Raw genomic sequence first — 22,510 nt, 5'->3', positions numbered from 1 at the left:
GTAAGGTCAGTATTGCCTCACGTGTTCCAAAATTTCTACGGAATCCAAACTGATCTTCCGCGAGGTCCGCTTCTACCAGTTTTTCCATTCGTCTGTGAAGAATTCGCGTTAGTATTTTGCAGCTGTGACTTATTAAACTGATAGTTCGGTAATTTTCACATCTGTCAACACCTGCTTTCTTTGGGATTGAAATTATTATATTCTTCTTGAAGTCTGAGGGTATTTCGCCTGTCTCATACATCTTGCTCACTACATGATAGAGTTTTGTGATGACTGGCTCTCCCAAGGCCGTCAGTAATTCTAATGGAATGTTGTCTACTCCTGGGGCCTTGTTTCGACTCAAGGCTTTCAGTGCTCTGTCAAACTCTTCACGCAGTATCATATCTCCCATTTCATCTTCATCTACATCCTCTTCCATTTCCATAATATTGTCCTCAAGTACATCGCCCTTGTATAGACCCTCTATATACTCCTTCCACCTTTCTGCTTTACCCTCTTTGCTTAGAACTGGGTTTCCATCTGAGCTCTTGATATTCATACAAGTGGCTCTCTTTTCGCCAAAGGTCTCTTTAATTTTCCTGTAGGCAGTATCTATCTTACCCCTAGTGAGATAAGCCTCTACATCCTTACATTTGTCCTCCAGCCATGCCTGCTTAGCCATTTTGCACTTCCTGTCGATCTCATTTTTGAGACGTTTGTATTCCTTTTTGCCTGCTTCATTTACTGCATTTTTATATTTTCTCCTTTCATCAATTAAATTCAATATTTCTTCTGTTACCTGGGGATTTCTACTAGCCCTCGTCTTTTTACCTACTTGATCGTCTGCTGCCTTCACTACTTCATCCCTCAGAGCTACCCATTCTTCTTCTACTGTATTTCTTTCCCCCATTCCTGTCAATTGTTCCCTTATGCTGTCCCTGAAACTCTGTACAACCTCTGATTTAGTCAGTTAATCCAGGTCCCATCTCTTTAAATTCCCACCTTTTGCTGGCATACTGGGGCCATATGTTTCTGGACGTCGTGGATTCGTAGCTCAAGTGCTTCCTTCGAAGACTTGACTGCAACTCTGTTAGTTCCATGTAATCGTACTGTGACGTCACACGTTTTAACGCTGTTCCTTCCACTGCAAACACAGAGTCGCACAAGATAACTTCTTTAGTAAACAATTTTATGTTTCTTTTAAATTATTTTTGCTGAATGACTATTGGAATGCAGTTACAGAAATTGAGATGGATTTAGCGACGCTTTCTAACAGATATCGTTACTGTAAGCATGCCACCTGCATTGATCAGTTATAAGAACAGCCACATTAGTGTACAATCAAAAACAAAAATGTAGAATGGGATATCTGTATTCAAAATTAAACAAATATAACAGTTACAAAAGGAAATATCAGAAGAATATTTCTAGAGTCGTCACGTAGCAGTGGATCTTGAAATCTTGTAAGTAGATTTTCGGAGAATAATTGGTGCCCATGCCAACGAAGGTTTTTGAACATTTTCGTGACACTTACTCGTGAGTGAAATAAACCTGTGACTGTTCATGCTGCCCTTCTTTGTACCGCTTCAGTGTCTCCACTGCCATGGGTTGCACTTGAGCAATATTCTAAGGTAATAGATGCCTGACATTTGTAAGACGCCCGTGTATACGGACTGTAATCTCCCAGTCAGTGAACTGAAGGCTGCGACCTGCTTTACAACATTTCAGCAAATGTGAGCGTTCCTCTTTATATCCGTACAAATTGTTACATACAGAAAATTAAGTACTAACTCCGGGTTGCAGCCCTACCCTTTCTTTCTTTTCATCACACATGTCCACAATACCACCAGATAAACACCCAGCTTCATAAGCACCAATCATGGTTGTTCAAGTTCTGACAGTACAGCTGATACATGCTTTGGAGGAAGCACATGTCGGTCGCCTCATTCAAGATTGCTGACAAGACATCAGTGTGGGCATCCCATGTAAGCACCACCATGAATAACCACAGCCAGCCAATATGCTGTACGATGTCTACTTTGACACGCACACCTTATTTACCTATTTACATATGCAGTCAATATTAACAATCATTTAGAAGATGTGTTACAAGCTGTAGGTAATGTAATGCACCTATATAGCATTATATAACTATACCAATGTAGTACTGAGGTTAATTTCCTTCAGATAGACCTTCACTGCAATTAGTTCATGGTCTGTGATTTATTACTTTACTTTCATTTTCATGTTAATTACATTTCATTGTTTAAATTTTTTCTATGAAATGTGACATGTAAATCGTAATCTGATATGTAAACGTCTGAAGACCTAAAATCATGTTCGTCTCATCCAAGATGTGGACTCTGTGTGCAAGTTATGAATCGAGGTGTGCGTCGCATTCAGACGTCTCCGTGCACGCTATGAATGGAGGCACGTCACACCTGCATCTGACACAGTGGCTGCTGCCGACCACAAGTTCGTCGCCGATGTTCAGTCTGTGCTCTCCGAAGGAGCACTGGTCGCCTGTAACTGTAAGAGAGAGCAACCATATATGTATTCTTGCTCGCCATTTATAGATCTGTAGTTGGTGTTGCCACCAGCGCGCACGCACTCACACACACACACACACACACACACACACACACACACACACACACACACACAAAGATACAACCACTATGGTTGTCAGGGACACATAATACTTAATACCAACACATAATGCTGGTAAATTAACACTACTGATGACGGTGCGATTGATTTCATGTTATCTAGTGTGCATACTAGTGAATTTAATGGCTGTTATATGAATCGACGTTACCAAGTGCTTATGTAAGTGTAGTTACTGCAAAACTAAAACTGACTTTTTTTGCTGAATGCAGTAAAATTTAAACGTATGAGCAAATCCCAAGAGGAAACAATAAATAAAATCATGTGGTTCTGTTTCTACGACAACTTTTCTATAGTCACTAACTTAAAGAATGTACGACGGGCGTTCAGCTTTCAACGTAACATATCTATATCTACACCTACATAGATACCCTGCAAATCACACTTAAGTGCCTGGCAGAGTGTTCATCAAACCACCTTCACAATAATTGTCTATTATTCCAACCTCGAACAGCGCGTAGAAAGAACGAACACCTATATCTTTCCGCGCTACCTCTGATTTCCCTTATTTTATTATGATGATCGTTTCTCCCTATGAAGGTCGGGGTCAACAGAATATGTTCACGTTCGGAGGAGAAAGTTGGTGATTGAAATTTCGTCAGAAAATACCACCGGAACGAGAAACGCCTTGGTTTTAGTGACGTCCACCCCAAATCCTCTATCATGCCAGTGAAATTCTCTCCCCTATATCACGATAATATAAAACGTGCTGCCTTTCTTTGAACTTTGTCGATGCACTCCGTTAAACCTATGTGGTAGGGCTCCCCGACCGCGCATCAGCATTCCAGAAAAGGACGGGCAAGCGTAGTGCAGGCAGTCTCTTTAGTAGATCTGTTACATTTTCTAAGTGTTCTCCTGATAAAACGCAGTCTTCGGTTTGCTTCGCCACAACATTGGTATGTGTTCTTTCCAATTTCAGTTGATCGTAATTTTGATTCCTACATATGTAGTTGAATTTACTGCCATAGAATTTGAATGATTTATCGTGTAAGCTATGATTAACGGTTTCCTTTTAGCACTCACGTGGATAATGTCACTGTTTTCATTATTTAGGGTGAAAAAAATGGTTTAAATGGCTCTGAGCACTATGGGACTTAACATCTGAGGTCATCAGTCCCCTAGACTTAGAACTACTTGAACCTAACTAACCTAAGGACATCACACACATCCATGCCCGAGGCAGAATTCGGAACTGCGACCGTAGCAGCAGCGCGGTTCCGGACTGAAGCGCCTAGAACTGCTCGGCCACAACGGCCGGCTATTTAGGGTCAACTGCCAATATTCGCACCATACAAATATCTTTTCTGAATCGTTTTGTAATTTGGTTTGATCTTCTCATGATTTTACTAGACGATAAACGGCAGCATCATCTGCAAACGAACTACGACGGCTGCTCAGATTGTCTCCCAAATCGTTTATGTAGACGAGGGACAGCAGACGGTCCGTAACATTACCCTCGGGAACGTCAGGAATCAGTTCTGTTTTACTCGATGAGGTTTCGTCAATTACTACGAACTGTGACCTCTAAAGGAACCAGTGTACCACCTCGAATTATTCTTCGTTTACATGAAATCCGTCTAACAAGAACAACGTTTCTAATCCTGTTTTGGTGCAGTATTACGTACGGAAAACTTGTGCAGTGGAGGAAAGGGTTTCTGGAGAGGAAAGTTTTTCTGAGTTTTACAAATACAGACAAATATTCTCACACTTGCTGCAAACACGTCTTCTACAACTAAGATCGAAGTACGCTACCCAATCACGTAAATGTGAGCACCTTCCAAAAGCCCTTTACACCGTGGACCTCTGATAGACGAGCATTAAGAGTCGGTGAGGTTCTGGAAGGTACCGACGGAGTTGTGGAGCGACGTCGATTCCAGGGCCGTGAGCAGCTGCGCTAGGTTCCTCGATTGCGGATCGCTCCCTGTACAGCCCGATCGTGGTGGTCCCACAGATTCCCGATTGGGTTTAAATCCGGGGAGTACGGTGGCCAGAGGAGTAGAGTAAACTCATCCTGATGCTCTTCGAGCCACGGACTTACACTGTGGGAGTCTCGACACGTTGCATTATCCTGCTGGCAGAAGTGACCGTGCCATCGCTCAACTACCCCAAAGATAGATACACTACTGGCCATTAACAATGCAACACCAAGAAGAAACGCAAATGATACACGCGTATTCATTGGACAAATATATTATACTAGAACTGACATGTCATTACATTTTCACGCATTTTGGCTGCATAGATCCTGAGAAATCAGTACCCAGAACAACCACCTCTGGCCGTAACAACGGCCTTGATACGCCTGGGCTTTGAGTCAAACAGAGCTCGGATGGCGTGTACAAGTACAGTTGCCCACGCAGCTTCAACACGATACCACAGTTCGTCAATAGTAGTGTTTGGCGTATTGTGACGAGCCAGTTGCTCGGCCACCATTGACCAGACGTTTTCAGTTGGTGAGAGATCTGGAGAATGTGCTGGCCAGGGCAGCAGTCGAACATTTTCTGTATCCAGAAAGGCCCGTACAGGACCTGCAACATGCGGACTTGCATTATCCTGCTTAAATGTAGGGTTTCGCAGGGATCGAATGAAGGGTAGAGCCACGGGTCGTAACACATTTGAAATGTAACGTCCACTGTTCAAAGTGCCGTCAATGTGAACAAGAGGTGACCGAGACGTGTAACCAGTGACACCCCATACCATCACGCCGGGTGATACGCCAGTATGGCGATGACGAATACACGCTTCCAATGTGCGTTCACCGCGATGTCGCCAAACACGGATGCGACCATCATGATGCTGTAAACAGAACCTGGATTCATCCGAAAAAATGACATTTTGCCATTCTTGCACCCATGTTCGTCGTCGAGTACACCATCGCAAGCGCTCCTGTCTGTAATGAAGCGTCAAGGGTAATCGCAGCCATGGTCTCCGAGTTGATAGTCCATGCTGCTGCAAACGTCGTCGAACTGTTCGTCCAGATGGTTGTTGTCTTGTAAACGTCCCTACCTGTTGACTCAGGGATCGAGACGTGGCTGCACGAACCGTTACAGCCATGCGGATAAGATGCCTGTCATCTCGACTGATAGTGATATGAGGCCGTTGGGATCCAGCACGGCGCTCCGTATTACCCTCCTGAACCCACCGATTCCATATTCTGCTAACAGTCATTGGATCTCGACCAACGCGAGCAGCATTGTCGCGATACGATAAACCTCAATCGTCATAGGATACAATCCGACCTTTATCAAAGTCTGAAACTTGATGGTACGCATTTCTCCTCCTTACACGAGACATCACAACAACGTTTCACCAGGCAACGCCGGTCAACTGCTGTTTGTGTATAAGAAATCGGTTGGAAACTTTCCTCATGTCAGCACGTTGTAGGTGTCGCCACCGGCGCCAACCTTGTGTGAATGCTCTGAGAAGCTAATCATTTGCATATCACAGTATCTTCTTCCTGTCGGTTAAATTTCGCGTCTGTAGCACGTCATCTTCGTGGTGTAACAATTTTAATGGCCAGTAGTGTACATACTCGTGGTGGTCCACTGTGCCTTTCAGGATAACGAAATCATCCAGACAGTTCCAATTATACCTTCCTCAGACCATAAAGGTCCCTCCTGGTTGCTCGATGTTTGCTTTCAGCTGTTTCAGGCTGTACAAGCCGATGGAGCAAAAAATGTGATTCATCTGAAAAGACCTCCTGTCGCCGCTCAGTGGACGTCCAGCTGTGGAACTGGCGTGCAAATTCGGGCCTTCGTCGCCCATTGACAGCAGTGAGCCATGGAGCGTGAACCGGGCGCCTGCTAGAGTGGGCCACAGGCAGCAACGCTGGCTGACCGGTCGTTGAGGAGACACTGTTCGCAGCCCCTTCGTTCAGCTGGACAGTCTGTTGCTCCATACTGGCACGTGTGTTCGCCCGTACACGTCCGCCCAGCCGTCGTTCATCTCCGTCCAGAGCGCTCCACAGTTACCTCGGCGGCAGTCCTTGGTAGCGCCATATCGCCGTACACGGTACGCTTTAACCATGGCGGCACGCGATCAGTTTACATACAAAGCCGTTCCGGAAATGCTTTCACCCCTGCCCCGAATCTAATGATCATGGTATTTTGGACGTAGATGAATCGCTCCATTCCCGCATTACGATAACGACTGCACCGTTTTCCGGCTTGCCCCCAGCACACTTTACGTATCCTCCACTGCTAGTACTACCAACTTCCACGTCTGAGCTTTTATTGCACGCTGACGTCGAAAATTGGTGGAGGTAACATTAATGTGAATGGACCCTGAATGTCGTTGACAGAGTAATTTCTTTTTTTTTTTTTCAGTGAGAGTTTCAATTACTTACTGTTTTTGGCAACATTAAGCAACACATAACAATCATTGAGAACAAACGGTAAGATCACACGAAGAAGGAAGATTGGATTTTAACGTCCCGCTGACGACAAGATTAGTGATACGGCAGAACCTCCGATTGGCGAAGGGTGAGGAGGGAAGTGGAACCATGGTGGCGTTTCCCTACAGATATTCAGGTGATGATTATGATGATGATTTGAGTTGGGTGGCGCTTATAATGTATTAAAGTCGGCCTCTCTTCCCCACCAATTTAGGGATGAGGCCTGACAGTTCACAAAACGTCGCCACTCTCGTAACACGGGAATCAGTGTCTGCAAGGATGGTGTCCATATCTCCATCGAGACTGAGGGCTGCCCTAATATCATTATATAGGCTGCACGTTCCCAAAATATGCTGAGCTGAAAGTGCGACGACACAAGCTTTACAGAGTGGTGTATCCTCCCACTGGAGGAGGAAGACATGTGTTAAAGGGCTATGCCCGATGCGCAGTCTGGTAAGCAGAACCTCTTTCCAGCGACGAGGCTGACATGACGTCCGCTATGCCTGTGTAGTCGATTTGAGCGACCGCTGTTTGTTTTCTGTCACCAGCAACCATTCAGTCTCCCACTCACGTATGATGTGTCTGTCAGAAAATGATACGATGGCGTGTAATGGGATGGATCACTGATGGACAGCGCCATCCCGACATGCTCCCTTGACGGCTTTGTCGACCATCTCGCTTCTCTGTATCCCGGTGTGGCCAAGTACCCAGAAGAAGCTCATCTCCTTGCCACGATGTTGGAGCCGCTGTAAGGAGTCATGGGTGAGCTGAATCAATGGGTCTGCCAGATACATTTAGTGAAGTGCTTGCAGTGCACTAAGCGAGTCGGAAAAGACAAGAAACCTTGTACGGTGATGTCTGTCATCCCTCTCCAGTGCCGTCAGAATACCATATAATTACGCATCATAATTTGTAAATTGGTCCGGAAGACGCGCATGGAAAAGTATGTCAGGGATAACAGCAGATATTTAGTTGAATTTCCGGGTTTTGTGTCCCATCTCTCGTTCCCTGACATTAACACCATGTTCAAACTCACATGCATCTTTATAACCTACCATTGTAGCAGCAGTAACCGATCTAACCACTCCGCCAGACACTTGTCTCATACAGGCGTTGTTGATCGCAGTGCCGTATTTTGCCTGTTTACATATCTCTGTATTTGAATACGCATGCCTATACCAGTTTCTTTGGCGCTTCAGTTTATAACATTCTTTGAGAACAAACTGTAAGATCAGAGGAAGCAGAAATATTGGATTTTAATGTCCAGTGATGACAAGATCATTAGTGACATGGCACATGCTTCGATTGGGGAAGGGTGAGGAGGGAAACGGAACCGTGGCGGCGTTTGCCTACAGATATTTCTGGATGGCTGGACGGGTATTTCAGCCTCTGCACTACCTCGCTCGGTAAACTGAACTGAATACTGTAGCAGGAACTTTGAATAAAATAAAAAATAGTGTCATCGGGACCCGTCTTTGCAGAATGTATATTGGAGAGTGGTTTGTCTGATAAGAATGAAAGGCCATAACCCGTCAGCAGAAGTAAATGACGGCCAAACGTAAATATTCAGAGCTATTTAAGCTAGAATTTTGACAATTAGAAAGCTGACTCACTCGTATATTATCCAACCATAAGAGATAATCAGGTCACATTCATATCTAAGTACGTACGCCAAGTGTCACCAGTGAACACTAAGTTGCGTGATCAGTAACGCGTCTGACCGAATTTCGTGGATTGGCTGCTAAGCAATGGATCCAGACGTTGTAACCGAACGACATATGGCAGTTTAGATTAGATTAGATTAGTACTTGTTCCATAGATCATGAATACGACACTTCGTAATGAAGTGGAACGTGTCAGGTTAATAAAAGGTTTCTATACAAGATATTACATTACACAAAATATTACATGACACTTAATATTTTTAATTTTTTTGGTGGGGGTTGGGGAAATTACCCACTTACTATATCCAAAAATTCATCTAATGTGTAGAAGGAGTTGCCATTAAGAAACTCTTTTAATTTCCTTTTAAATGCTATATGGCTATCTGTCAGACTTTTCATGCTATTAGTTAAGTGACCAAAGACTTTTGTGGCAGCATAATTTACCCCATTCTGGGCCAAAGTTAGATTTAACTTTGAGTAGTGAATATCATCGATTCTCCTAGTGTCGTAGCCATGTACATTGCTATTACTTTTGAATTCGTTCGGATTGTTAATAACAAAATTTATAAGTGAATATATATATATATATATATATATATATATATATATATATATATATATATATATATATATATATATATATATATTGTGAGGCTACGGTGAAGATCTCTAGCTCTTCAAATAAGTGTCTGCAGGATGATCTTGGATGAGCTCCAGCAATTATTCTGATTACGTAGTCAACCAGCTGGATTCGCTTTCGGGAGGACGTCGGTTCAGTTCTCTGTCCGGTTTCTCCGTTCTTCCCGTAAGTCGCATAACGCAAATTCGGGTAGGGTTGCAAAACGGCCAACTTCTTTTCCCAACCTTCCCTGATCCTATCCGCTATCCTCTCTCTCATGGAATAGACTTCGACATGACGTTAAGCCCAAACATCAGTATTCTCAGGTGTTGTACTCCTCAAAAGATGGCAGTAACCGTTATCCAATATTGTCTGGCGAAAGTGTTTCCAAACGGAGAGTATGTCACTAAAGAGGAAATTCAAAGTAAATTTTCAGTGTCCCCTGTAGTAAAATATTACCACATGCTCACTCATAATATCCACGGAGGCAATAGTGATCATTGTCTCCTCATCTAGATACAGACTACCCTTCGAGTGCTGCAGTTAGTGTAAATAAACTAAGAAAATTTCAGCTGAAGGATGATGGTTGGTGATAATTAATTATGAAGCACTAGCTGTAGAATCCAAATGGTGTAAAAGCTGACGGAAAGTCTCAAATTTGTAAAGTTGGCTACTGAAGTTATCAGTTGATGATTATTAGTTGCAGCCACAATGACCGATGATACTTGGCTAAGACATAATGTGAAGTATTATGAAAGCGCAATTCGAAGCATTACAGGAAATTCTGAATGAGAGATACTAACCTTCATTCTGTGTTGTAGACTCTGAATGTCTCACCACACTATCGTCCGCAGAAGCTGTAATGAAAAAAAAAATCCAGTAATAAGAATAAAAAAATTATTTTCGACACACTTCTACTTTTTAACTGATTCATCTGTATATTCTTGGTGAAGTGCTGAGCAGTGTATATGCTTTTTTAAGAAAACATGTTTTTTCGTACGACATAGGTTTCGTGTTGTATGCCCATTTTCCAGTACACAACTCATTGCAAAAATTGGATGGATGGTTGACGTCATGGCTTTACATATACAATTTTAACTCACAAAAACAACTGAGCACATACAATACCATGGAAGGTAGTTTAAATCAAAATTATTTCTCCTCTTAAGGGAGTTACTACAAGCAATCTGATGGGCTGGCAGTGGGCTCGCCCATTTTCCATTACTCCCAGAAATGTTCACGAATAATTTCTTAATTCTGGTCCTCTGGTAAAACATGCAGTGTATTGGTACAGATATGTTGATGACAATCGTTGTTTGTGGAAAATTTCCACTAGGCAACTCCGTAAGTTATTGGAAATTGTGAACATGTAGCGTACGTCAGTATGGAGTTAGGTGTTTCTACCAGTATCTTTCTAGTTGTCAACCAACAGATTAAAAATACTAATCATAAATTTAAAATTCATGGGAAAGATTATTTTATGTACACATTCATCACAGCTTCCTCTCTACACTCAATACATTACAGACATGTTCAGCTCCAGCACGTGGTACGTCATCTCTTTTCCGTCATCTCTTTTCCACCACAAGGTCCCAAGAAGATTATGACCAGGACCTTAACACAGCAACAAGAATAGTTACAAATATTGAAGTTAAATTCAACATTACTGATAACATTATCGAGAAGAAGCTTAAGAAGCAAGCCACTTCTCAATTTTACCCAGAGTACACCACAGATAGATCGGAAAGAATTTCTCTGTGTTCTTCAGTGTCCTTTAGAATTAAGTGTGCAGGCTTTAGCGGCCGTTGCGATGGATGTTAAAGCAGTGTGCGTCCTGAGACTGCTTCATACTCCAGACTTCTTCACTTTTCAGCGTTCTGACATTTTCGTTGGTATATTCTGTATTCTTCGCAGTTCCTTTTGTGCACCTTGATGTGGACACAATCGAAAGACAGAGTCCATCCGGTTACGAAAGGCTATTTGCCAGCGCTTTTTCGAATAACTGGAGTTACTGGGTAAAAGACGTCCGGCTGCTCTTGATCGCCCTTCGTCACTATTCAAATAATGAAAGCAGATACTGACAGAGAGAAAATTAAAAATATTATTGTTCTTGTTGTTGTGCCGCGTCGCTTGTCTGCTGGTGCTGTTTATCCTCCCCTCTCACCTTGCTGGGCGTTTGCTTCCATGAGAGCCATGAAGGCGAAAGCCTGTAGATGTCTTCTACACTGAGATTAAGGATGTCGTGGGATGCCCTCTAATGTCATGTCGAACCTCATTTTGCCCGGTATAGTGCAGCATCACGAGGTGGTATGGACTCAACAAGATGATTTTATATTACACTTAAATAAAATGAAAGATGATAATGTTAATGTTGCTATCTTATAATGATAATGTTGATGCTACATGAAAATGGTAATGTACATGATGGAGGTGGAACGATGTGTATGATTATATGGGCTTTTGTAGAACTGCAGGTAGCGACTAAAGTTCATTGAAAGGATGGAGAAAAATGGGAAGGATTGGCGAGGTGGGGCATTGTGACTGTGGCTGGAAACAGTGTAAATCTTAAGATGGATTTGATCGTTGCAGTACTAGCAAGAAATGATGAGTAGCGCGTGAAAGTGTGTGGAATATGTGATAAGGATATACGGGCGCAGAACGGTACCTGTATTGGTGAGTAGTGGATACATCATTGCATACCAGGAATTGCTTTCACGATTAAAATATTGAGTCCGAAGATAGTACTGGAAGAGAAGGTGAGGAAGGAGTATTAGTTAGTTTCGGATGCGGGTTGAAAAGGCAGATGTGTAAGATGAGGCGAAGTGCATGTCCCTCCACGATTTAAAGCGATTTGTAGAATTTAGGAGAGACAGATACCCAGACAATGCAGGAATATATTAGGGTGACGCAGATGCAGGTTTTAAGGTGAGGATAACGGTAGTTGGATGTAAATTCCATATAGGACCTGTAAGTAGTTTTAGATCCTTTTTTGATTTTGGGCTTTGTGTTGGATAATAGGAATATTTTATGTTGGGGCAGATCCAGACTGTATAGTGGAGGTTAATGGTAGTAGGATGTAGATTCCAGATAGGACCTGAGGAACTGTTAGTATTTTTAACTGCTTTTATCGATTTCGGCTTTCTGTTGCATTGCAACGGGATGTACATTCCTTGTTAGCTTTCTAGCACAAGTTAGTCCTACATATTTTACTAGTTACTCGAATGGTTGGGTTGGTTGTAGAAAGAGAAGTAGTATATGGATTTGCTCATAGCTTCCATGGATTGTAATAATCGATCAGAAGATTCAAGTGACGTTGGAGGGATGCATTGGTGAGTTGGAGCATGTTGAGGGGCCTTGTCAGGACATTACAGAATGTGGGTAGGGAAATGGTGTCTAGGAATGTCTGAGGTGAGCGTGAGGTAAAAGATGAAGGCAGACGACAGAGCCTTGAGAGACGCCTGTAGTTGGTTGAAAAATGGGGCAGTGGGGTTGGTTGATGAACGAAGACTTTCCCAGTCCTACAGTCTGTCATTGCTCCATGTACATTCCGGACATGCACAAGGATCCTGCTGATGGACTATCCACACTATCCGGAGGGGCAATGATGTCAGTGGTGGGTTGGCACAACTCAGCTGTCCTCAGAGTTCCAGCCTGTCTTGGGGTTACAGCTTACGGGCTGTCCACACTGTCCAACGGGCAATGCCGTCAGTCCTGGATTGGCACAACTCTTGGACGTCAGCGTACCCCGCTGTAACTCGTGTAGAGTAACTCGTGGGATTGATAAGTTTCCCACAGTTATCCAATAAACTGAAGAATAGTCATGGATTGTGCTAGCTTGTTCTGTTCTTGGCCCCCTTGCTGATTTTCGGCTTCAACTAATAAGTGACACATTAATGTGCCAGGTATAATTTCCATTTTCTCTTCACACTGTCCTTAATTGGGCGAATTATTTACGCAAACTCCCTGGATCCGAGACTATGTCGTTAAAAATCAAGTGAAGGCTAGCAGTAGCGAATGACAGCAAAAAAGATAACGCCAGTGGTAGCAACGGAACTACAACCAAACCTAGTCAGAGCAGTAGAACTGTTGAGGTGTTTCAAGCTTCCGATTGGCTTTTGGGATGAGACAAACGAATAATTTTTTTTGCTGAAAGAATTTAACTCACGGTTTATGTTAAGGCCATGCACCACGAGTGTCAGTACAGTTGTTACCTATTCCAAGACTGCACTACCGTTTCTTCCAAACGTCTTGCGTTCACACTATCAAGACGGTTTTTTTTCCTAGTCTGCAGTCTTCTTAGTGTTTTGATGCGGCCTTCCACGAATTTCTCTTCGTGCCACCCATTTCATCTCAGAACAGCAATTGCAACTCCGTCTTCAATTATCTGCTGGAAGCATTCAATTCTCTTCTTCCTCTATAGTTTCTACCCTCTACAACTCCCTCTTGTAAGGTGGAAGTCACTCTCTTATGCCTTAACAGATCTCCATTAATCCTGTCCCTTCGTCTATCCAGTGTTTTCCATATATTCCTTACCTCGTCGATTTTGCGGAGAATCTCCTCATTCTTTCTGTCAGTTCAATTTTTCAACATTCTTCTGCAGCATCGCTTCGCAAATCCTTCGGTTTTCTTCTGTTCCAGCTTTTCCACAGTCCATGTTTCATTACCAGACAGTGCTGTGCTCCAAACACATATCGCCAGAAATTTCTTTCTCAAATTAAGGCCTATGTTCGGTATTATTAGACTTCTATTGGCCAGATATGTCCTTTTTGGGTGTTAGTCTGGTTTTTATGTCCTCCCTCCCCCATCCATCATAGGTTATTTTACTGCCCAGGTAGCAGACTCTGTGAACTTCGTCTACTTCTTGATCCCAAATTTTGTTGTTATGTTTCTCTTTGTTCTCATTTCTGCTACTTCTCATCACTTTCTACCTTCTTCGATTTACTCTCAATCCACATTCTGTATTCATTAGACTTCTCACGCTGTTCGGCAGATACTGCAATTTGTCTTCACTTTCACTGAGGAAAGCAGTATTATCAGCGGTTCTTATCATTCGTATACTTTCACCCTTAATTTCAATCCCATTCTGAACTTTCATTACCGTCATAGCTTTCTTGATGTATAGACTGGTGAATGGGGACGAAAGCCTTCATCCCTGTCTCATACCCTTTTGAATCCTAATTCGCTCTTTGTCTTACAGTGACTATTTTTAGTAAATGCGTTTCTATCTCAGCACCATTATCTTGGTTACAGTAAAATTTTCATATTAAAATAATTACGAAACATTTTCAGCGGTCACTCCCAGGTGGAGACATAATGCCACTTTGGTCACGGACACATATTAGAATGCGCTTCATGTAGACAGGTGTATTAAGTGGCACTTGGAATGTATTGGTTAGTTTTTATTAGAGGTAATTACGATAACCTAAGTAGTAATACTTACGGCAGTGAAATCGGGAAGCACAACAGTTCTCGCCCTCGCGGAATACCGGCGCACATCCCCTTAGTTCAGAAGCCCTGTGATCCAGGGAGTACTCACACGTCTGTCTCCTACACCAGGGTCCATCCAAGGTTCCTGCAACAGTGGAGCGTTCGTAAAACTGTTGCAAATTTAATGACGCAGGAAAAAATATTTCAAACTGAAAAATTATTGCTTTCATCTTAGAAATCACACACCCAACCGATTACAAATAACTGTTTGGTACATCGACCCAGGTTCAACACCTCTAATGTTGTCTTCATGAGGATGAAATTTTGAGAAACCATAAAAATACATTGCCAGAAAAGATGGGCGGTCGGAATTAAGAGCAGATATGCTAAAGCTAAAAAATAAAATAAAACAATAATGCCAGTCAGATGTTGTGCTTAGCTAGGCATACGTGCTAAAGGCTGGAACCAGTTTTACTTATTTATTTATTTATTTTTGACTTTGAGCATATCTGTTCTTAATTCTGACCATTGCTTTCTCGCATTGTAATTTTACGGTTTCTCAAAATTTCTTTCTGAAGAAGACATCCATAGAGGTGTCGAAACCTAGGTCAACGTACCAAACGTTATTTGCAACCGGTTCGCTGTGTGATTGCACTGCTGAAACTACTATACGGTTGCTGAGAAACAGCCATGTTTAAAACTACATGAGAAACTTTTATTTGCAGTACAAGCAAGTTCATATTTATGTCACAACCTTCTGGGATGACTAACTTTCAGTTCACTTAAGACATTCTCGGCTGCTGCATAGGGGACACTGTATTTTTTTGTATTGGCTTAACTGCAGTGAATACTGTGTGTTCACAATAAGAGTATTCGAGGTTCCGTGATGTAGGAATTAGTCATCGATCCTCGAATTTAGCTCTATACTCATATTTTCTGCTGGATTAAGTGTACAAGAAACGTTCAATGGATCGGCTAGCTGCTTCCAAGCACAGGAAACCATATCGTCATTCGCCTCAACTGGTTGGGGCGGGGGCGGGGGGGGGGGGGGGGGGACAGGATAGCACACGGCAAAATATCGTGACCACTATCTGAAACTCGTCTCCATTAATTTGATTAATATAGCATCTTAATTAATTTTGACTGGAATACTCTCTTTCAAATTCTGAAGGTGGCAGGTGTAAAATATAGGGAGCGAAAGCCTATTTACAATTTGTGCAGAAAGAAGATGGCAATTATAAGAGTCGTTGGACATGAAAGGAAAGCACTGGTTGAGAATGGAGTGGCCAAGCGGTTCTAGGCGCTTCAGTCTGGAGCCGCGCTGCTGCTACGGTCGCAGGTCCGAATCCTGCCTCGGGCATGGATGTGTGTGATGTCCTTAGGTTAGTCAGGTTTAAGTAGTTCTAAGTTCTAGGGGACTGATGACCTCAGATGTTAAGTCCCATAGTGCTCAGAGCCATTTGAGAATGGAGTGAGACACGGCTGTAGCCTGTCACCAATGTTATTCAATCTACCTTGTATATAGTGAGCAAGCAGTAAAGGAAACGAAAGAAAAATTTGGAGTACGAATTAAAATCCATAAAAACGAAATAAGAACTTTGAGCTTTGTCGACGACACTGTAATGCTGTCAGAGACAGCAAAGGATCTGGAAGAGCAACTGAACCGAATGGACAGCGTCTTGAAAGGATATAAGATGAACATCAACAAAAGAAAAACGAGGATAATGGAATGTAGTCGAATTAAATCGGGTGGTGCTGAGGGAATTAGATTAGGAAATGAGACACTTAATGTAGTAAATGAGTTTGCTCTTTTGGGAGCAAAATAACTGATGATGGTCGAAGCAGGGAGGATATGAAAAGTAGACTGGCAATGGCAAGGAAAGCGTTTCTGAAGAAGAGAAATTTGTTAACATCTAGTATAGATGTAAGTGTCAGAAAGTCATTTCTGAAAGTATTTGTATGGAGTGTAGCCATGTATGGAAGTGAAACATGGACGATAAACAGTGTAGACAAGAAGAGAATAGAAGCTTTCGAAATGTGGTTCTACAGAAGAATGATGGAGATTAGATGGGTAGATTACATAACTAATGAGGAGGTACCGAATAGAGTTGGGGGAAAGAGGAATTTGTTACACAACTTGACTAGAAGGAGAGATCGGTTGGTGGGACACGTTGCAGGGCATCAAGGGATCACCAATTTAGTACTGGAGGGAAGCGTGGAGGGTAAAAACCGTAGAGGGAGATCAAGAGATGAATACACTAAGTAGATTCAGAAGGATGTAGATTGCTGCAGTTATTCGGAGATGAAGAGGCGTGCACAGGTTCAAATGGCTCTGAGCACTATGGGACTCAACTGCTGTGGTCATAAGTCCCCTAGAACTTAGAACTATTTAAACGTAACTAACCTAAGGACAGCACACAACACCCAGCCATCACGAGGCAGAGAAAATCCCTGACCCCGCCGGGAATCGAACCCGGGAAGCGTGCACAGGATAGAGTAGCATGGAGAGCTGCATTATACTTATTTTTGGACTGAAGACAGCAGCAACAACAACAACAAAAACAGCATCTTAACTACTGTACACTGTCTCCGAAAATCGAGTTCAATTCTTGAGAATCCCTGAAAATGCTATTAATAAGTTGAGCAAGAGCGCTTCTAAATGTCTACAAAAATCGATACACAATCGGGCTAGAATATGTTCCAATAGACTCTTCAGCACGAACCGAGGTAGAAGGCCATAGCAGCGGTGGGATAATGAACTATCATTTGGGCGCCCAAGTTTATTGTAAGTTCCATAAATCACAGAAGACAAATGCCAGGATGTTTTCTTTGAAGAGAATACAGTCGATTTCATTCCCCATACACCATCAATGCGAGCTTGGACTCCATCACTAATGGTGTCAACGTTCGTGCAATGTTTACCACTAACTTCCGTTCTTTCAGCTCTGAAATTTTAATTCATAACATTCTTGAAAATTTAAGATTGTAACACAATAATTTTATTTAAAATTAACGCTAAAAGTATTAATTCTCCACGTATATGAACGAAACGTCATATTTTAATCACATTGCTATGCAGTATACCATATTGTGTCTCATAGTGCTATACAATAGTTACGGTCAAATATTAAATAAAAAAGAAACAGAAAAGAAGGCGATAGTCTTAATTTAATAACTGCTGCTTCTTTAACAATTAAACCCATACAATGACATATTTCGTACCTCTAGCTTACTGGCACTCAAAGCAAAGGAGAAAACCCTGAAAACTTTGAGTGAGTTTAAACTTTACGATCACATTCACAAATGATCATATTTCATTATTTTCTAGAAGTTGATTGTTGCAGTGCATAATATTTCTTTCATCGTATTAATATTTTGAGTGAAGTGTCTTAAAAAAGTCAAATTGTATATATATATATATATATATATATATATATATATATATATTGCTATCATCCCAGTTTCTCGAAGAATTATTATAAGGTCGTACCATATCAGATGGGAAAATCGGTTTTTAATTCTCATGAGGAGAAAAACCGCATAAAAAGCATAATGAAACCGGCTTTCAATTTTTAGAAACCATTCAAAAGCTAAGATCGCACAAAATATTTGTTATTCAAGACAACCGATTTCAACGGTCTTAGCTGTCAACTTTAGAACATTTTTTGAAGTAAAACTTGTTCATTCTCCGCTGAACCTCAACGACAAGATGTCAAGTGGATAAAACTCAGCACATGAATAACTATTTGTCATCGCTAAAATATTTGTATAATGTAACAAGCATCTGTGAACAATACGTGTATGTACATACCCTTTTGGACAAGGTGCTACATGTTTTTAAATATTTTAGCGATGACAAAAGTTCATAATGTGCTGAGTTTTGAAACAGGGACTTATGGATACCCTCTATTCGCTTATGGAAATAATACTTCTTAATGAGGAGAGTGTGATTACCAGAGAATTGGAAAACAATTTTTTCTAGTATACCTTGAAACAGAATCAACATGTCACATCTACAGTACATAACGTCGTAGCATTTATGTATTGGCTGGATGTGTTTAATCAATGTTTATATCGTCGATATGAATTCAGACGATATGTCTGCAGGGGGGTGAGTCACTTACCGTCAAATCCTTTTTGGCAGATGCACAGCTTGCACTCTGAGGAAGTTCCATCTATTTTCTGATCTTCGAAGTATGTCTTCCCCTTGTATGAACACTCGGTCGGAGGAATTTCGGTATCATTCACTGCAAAAGATTTTTTATTTTAAGAAAATGATACAACAACGTTTCTCAGTGGAGTAAAACGCTGCTCAGTGTAGTCATATTTTTTGGCTGTGAGCACAGTATAACACCCTTCCTTTACGACACTCCTGCTCGTTTTTGTTATCCACTGCGACAGCAGTGCGTCAAGCGGAGAGATAGTTAAACTGTTGGGTTCGTTATCTGGCGAATGCGTTCAGCATGGTTTTACAGTATTGTAAAATGGTCTCAACGATGGGAACTATTTATAGCAATAAATCACGTCATAACAAGAACAAGGCACCACAACTGTCTGGCTTCTGGATTGATATGGACCTCTAGACGCCACCAGGGGACAGTAAATATATGCAAAACCGACACAAGCATAAAAAATCGCCATTCACGCACCTAGGAAAGAGAGGTGAGGTGGCCTGCAAGCCTAAACGACACAACTGTAACATACGGGTATCAGTCGAGAGACGAGACTAACCCGTGGTTTCGCAAGAGGGGCAGCAGCCTTTTCAGTAGCTGCAGGATGCAACACTCTCAATGTCCGACTGATCTGGCTCTGTAACATTATCCAGTACGGCCGTGATGTGTCGTACTGCGAACGGCGGATAGCAAGGGAACTACATATGTTGTTTTTCCCGAAGGTATTCAGCTCTAACGTAACGCTTAATGACTGACTCGAATTAGAAAGAAAAGTGTATTTATGGTACAACTGGACTTGAAGAAGCTATAGGTTGACGGGACACATGCTGACCTGTCAAGGAAATGTTAATTTGGTAATGGACAGAAACTGTGTGGGGGAGGAGAGATAAAATTGCAGAAGGAGTCCAAATCATGAACATAGTAAGCACCTTAAAATGCATGTAGATTGCGGTAGTTATCCAGAGCGGGTTGCACAGGACAGCGTGGAGAGTTGCATCATACCAGTATTCGGCTGAAGACCATAGTAGGAAGAAAAAAAAAATCATCACGATAAGTGAAATCATGGCTGGCACAGAAAAATTTAAGGGCTCGTTTTCCCCGCGCGCCGTTCAAAAGTGGATCTGTAGAGACAGCTTGAATGTGGTTCATTGAACTCTCCGCCAGACACTTACTTGTGAATAGCAGAGTAATCACGTAGATGTAGAGGAATACTATGGAAAGAAGAACTGTAACTGGTTGACGAGTCAGGAAGCCTGATCTTCAGAAATCTATTTTCTTCAAAACATATAATTCTGTAGCAAGTTTATTTTACGTATCAATACGAAATCTTCCTTTACGCCGTTACTTAACTTCAGTGTCTTTACGTGCAATTTACTTCCTAGCAACATAACAACTATACTATCGATTACAAAGCTGTTTTTACGACAGTATCTATCGTAGTTTATGATACATTATTCTTGTCTAAAATAATTTTTAATATTAAAGAGGAAACGTTTCCTAATGTTTTGCAAAATTATGTTTATTTGGTCACGAGCCCGCTTCCGCCTTCTGAGGGCATGTGAATGCCGCAAACGCAGGTAAAAGAACGTGCATGACACAAAGTTATTATTTATACAAAAGATAAAAAATGGTATGTAGTGTGTATACATAGGAAAACATTAAGTAAAGTTTTTTGTATGGAGAGTCATTTAACAAACTCATGAAAAGCGGAGTTGAATTTATAACATTTAAGCTGAGGCCGTGAGCCCGCTCGTGGCCTTACGAATATATGTAGAGTAATAAGAAGTGTTACCTAGTTAATATTATTAGCATCTTCTGTCAAGCTCCGGCGGGAAATACTGTTAATGTTAAAATAATTTTTTCTATGGTATGTTCTGTGTAATGGCTGTGCCGCAAACTTCTGCTCGCTTGCATTCATAGAATTAAATTTCTTACCTTTCTCATTCTCAGGTTGGACCCACTACACGGATATTTGTTTAATGCGGTTCAGATTACGGCACATAAAGTTTCTTGTTCTTACAGACTATTTTCGCTGTTCTCTCTGTGTCAACAGGCGGCCCTTTACTGCGACGGATTGAAAAAATGTCTGCGATACACTGCAAATTTGTCCCGCTCCATTCTCAACTGCTTCTTCCCTTTCGTGTATTTCGATTTGCAGCTACAACCTTGTTTCTGTACCAGCTGTAGATAACCATTCGCTCTCTATATTTCATCCCTCCCACTTTCACGTTTTGCAGGAGTGTACTGAATTCAACACACTCAAAAGATTTCTGTCAGCCCTTAAATACTGTAACTTATGTTTGCCTTTCTTTAACGACCTTTCTAGGATAAGTAGTAGGGTAAGCCAGAGGTCGGCTTACACGAGTTTCTTCCATTATTTTGTAAATAATTCGTGACAGTATGTCCCAATCATGACTAATGAAACAAATTGTCCGGTAACATTCACACCTGTCAGCACCTTCTTCCTTTACAATTATAATTATTAAATTCTTCTCGAACAGGCATGGTATTACACCTGTTTCACAAATTTTACACATGGTGGGAAGTCTTCTGTCATGTCTAGCTCTTGCAACGACTTCAGTGATACTGAGCGGATTTCATCCACTCACGGGCTTTGTTACCAAAAAATGGTTCAAATGGCTCTGAGCACTATGGGACTTAACATCTATGGTCATCAGTCCCCTAGAACTTTGAACTACTTAAACCTAACTAACCTAAGGACATCACACAACACGCTTTGTTACCATTTACTTCTTTCAGTGGCCTATTGAGTTCCCCTCACTTATGTTTTGTAAGATTGTTTTGAAGTCCAATTGTCTTCCGTAGCTCCTCTGCATATTGCTTCCATCTTTCAGCTTTTCCTTCTTTGCTTAGTACAGGGTTGCCACCTAAGCTCTTGACATACTGGAGCTTCCCTTTAATCCAAATGCCATTTTAATTTTGCTATTGGATTTACTTACCCTTTTCTCCTAGTTCTTCTACAGTTTTGCGTATCTCCTCAAACCATTCCTGCTTACGCCTTTTTCCTCTGTCACCCCTTTTGCGTGCTTTATTTGTCGTATTTTCATATTTTCTCCTTTTGTCAGTGAACTCATCGTCTCTTGAGTTACTGAAGAACATCCATTGGAACTTGACTTTTTGCGTAATTTATCCTCTACTGACTTCTCAATTTCTCAGAGTTACTCATTCGACTTATATCAAGTTATTTACCTCCGTTTCAGTCAAGCATACTCTAACGCTCCCTCTGGAACTCTAAACAACCTCTGTTGCTTTCAATCTATCCAGGTCTCATCTCCTTAATTTCCAACATTTCTCTAGTTTTAATCTATATTTTATAACTAGTAAATTATGCTCAGAGCCGATATCTGCCAATGGCGGTCTTACCATTATATAATCAAGATGAATGTTTTTCACTGTCGTCCAGCACTTATACAACTTGGGAAACTTATTTTTCACACAGCAACTGCAATAGCAGAAACACAGTAGACTTCAACATGAAGAATGTCTGTTTACGCATCAACCCCTATGCTTAGATACTGTGCTACAAGTACGTAAGATAGGATTTTCCTAAAACCCTTCCTAGGAGACA

At 41.6% G+C, this 22,510-nt stretch overlaps 1 protein-coding gene across 1 annotated transcript in view; it reads right to left on the bottom strand.

Annotated features, from left to right (window-relative positions):
- Positions 1–2,156: 2,156 nt before the first annotated feature.
- LOC126236028 (uncharacterized) overlaps positions 2,157–22,510 on the bottom strand; it is a 29,527-nt gene continuing 9,173 nt past the window's right edge. The window contains exons 5-8 of the mRNA XM_049945049.1: positions 18,874–18,996; positions 14,763–14,894; positions 10,126–10,179; positions 2,157–2,508 (exon numbers count right to left, since the gene is read on the bottom strand). Coding sequence (XP_049801006.1) covers positions 2,354–2,508; positions 10,126–10,179; positions 14,763–14,894; positions 18,874–18,996 — 464 coding nt within the window. The 3' untranslated portion in view covers positions 2,157–2,353. The remainder of the gene's footprint in view (positions 2,509–10,125; positions 10,180–14,762; positions 14,895–18,873; positions 18,997–22,510) is intronic.

Source organism: Schistocerca nitens, chromosome 2 (genome assembly GCF_023898315.1).
Source record: "Schistocerca nitens isolate TAMUIC-IGC-003100 chromosome 2, iqSchNite1.1, whole genome shotgun sequence".
Lineage (NCBI taxonomy): Eukaryota > Metazoa > Arthropoda > Insecta > Orthoptera > Acrididae > Schistocerca > Schistocerca nitens.
The sequence above is the reverse complement of the archived record's forward strand: the minus strand, read 5'-3'. Positions and strand labels throughout refer to the sequence as shown.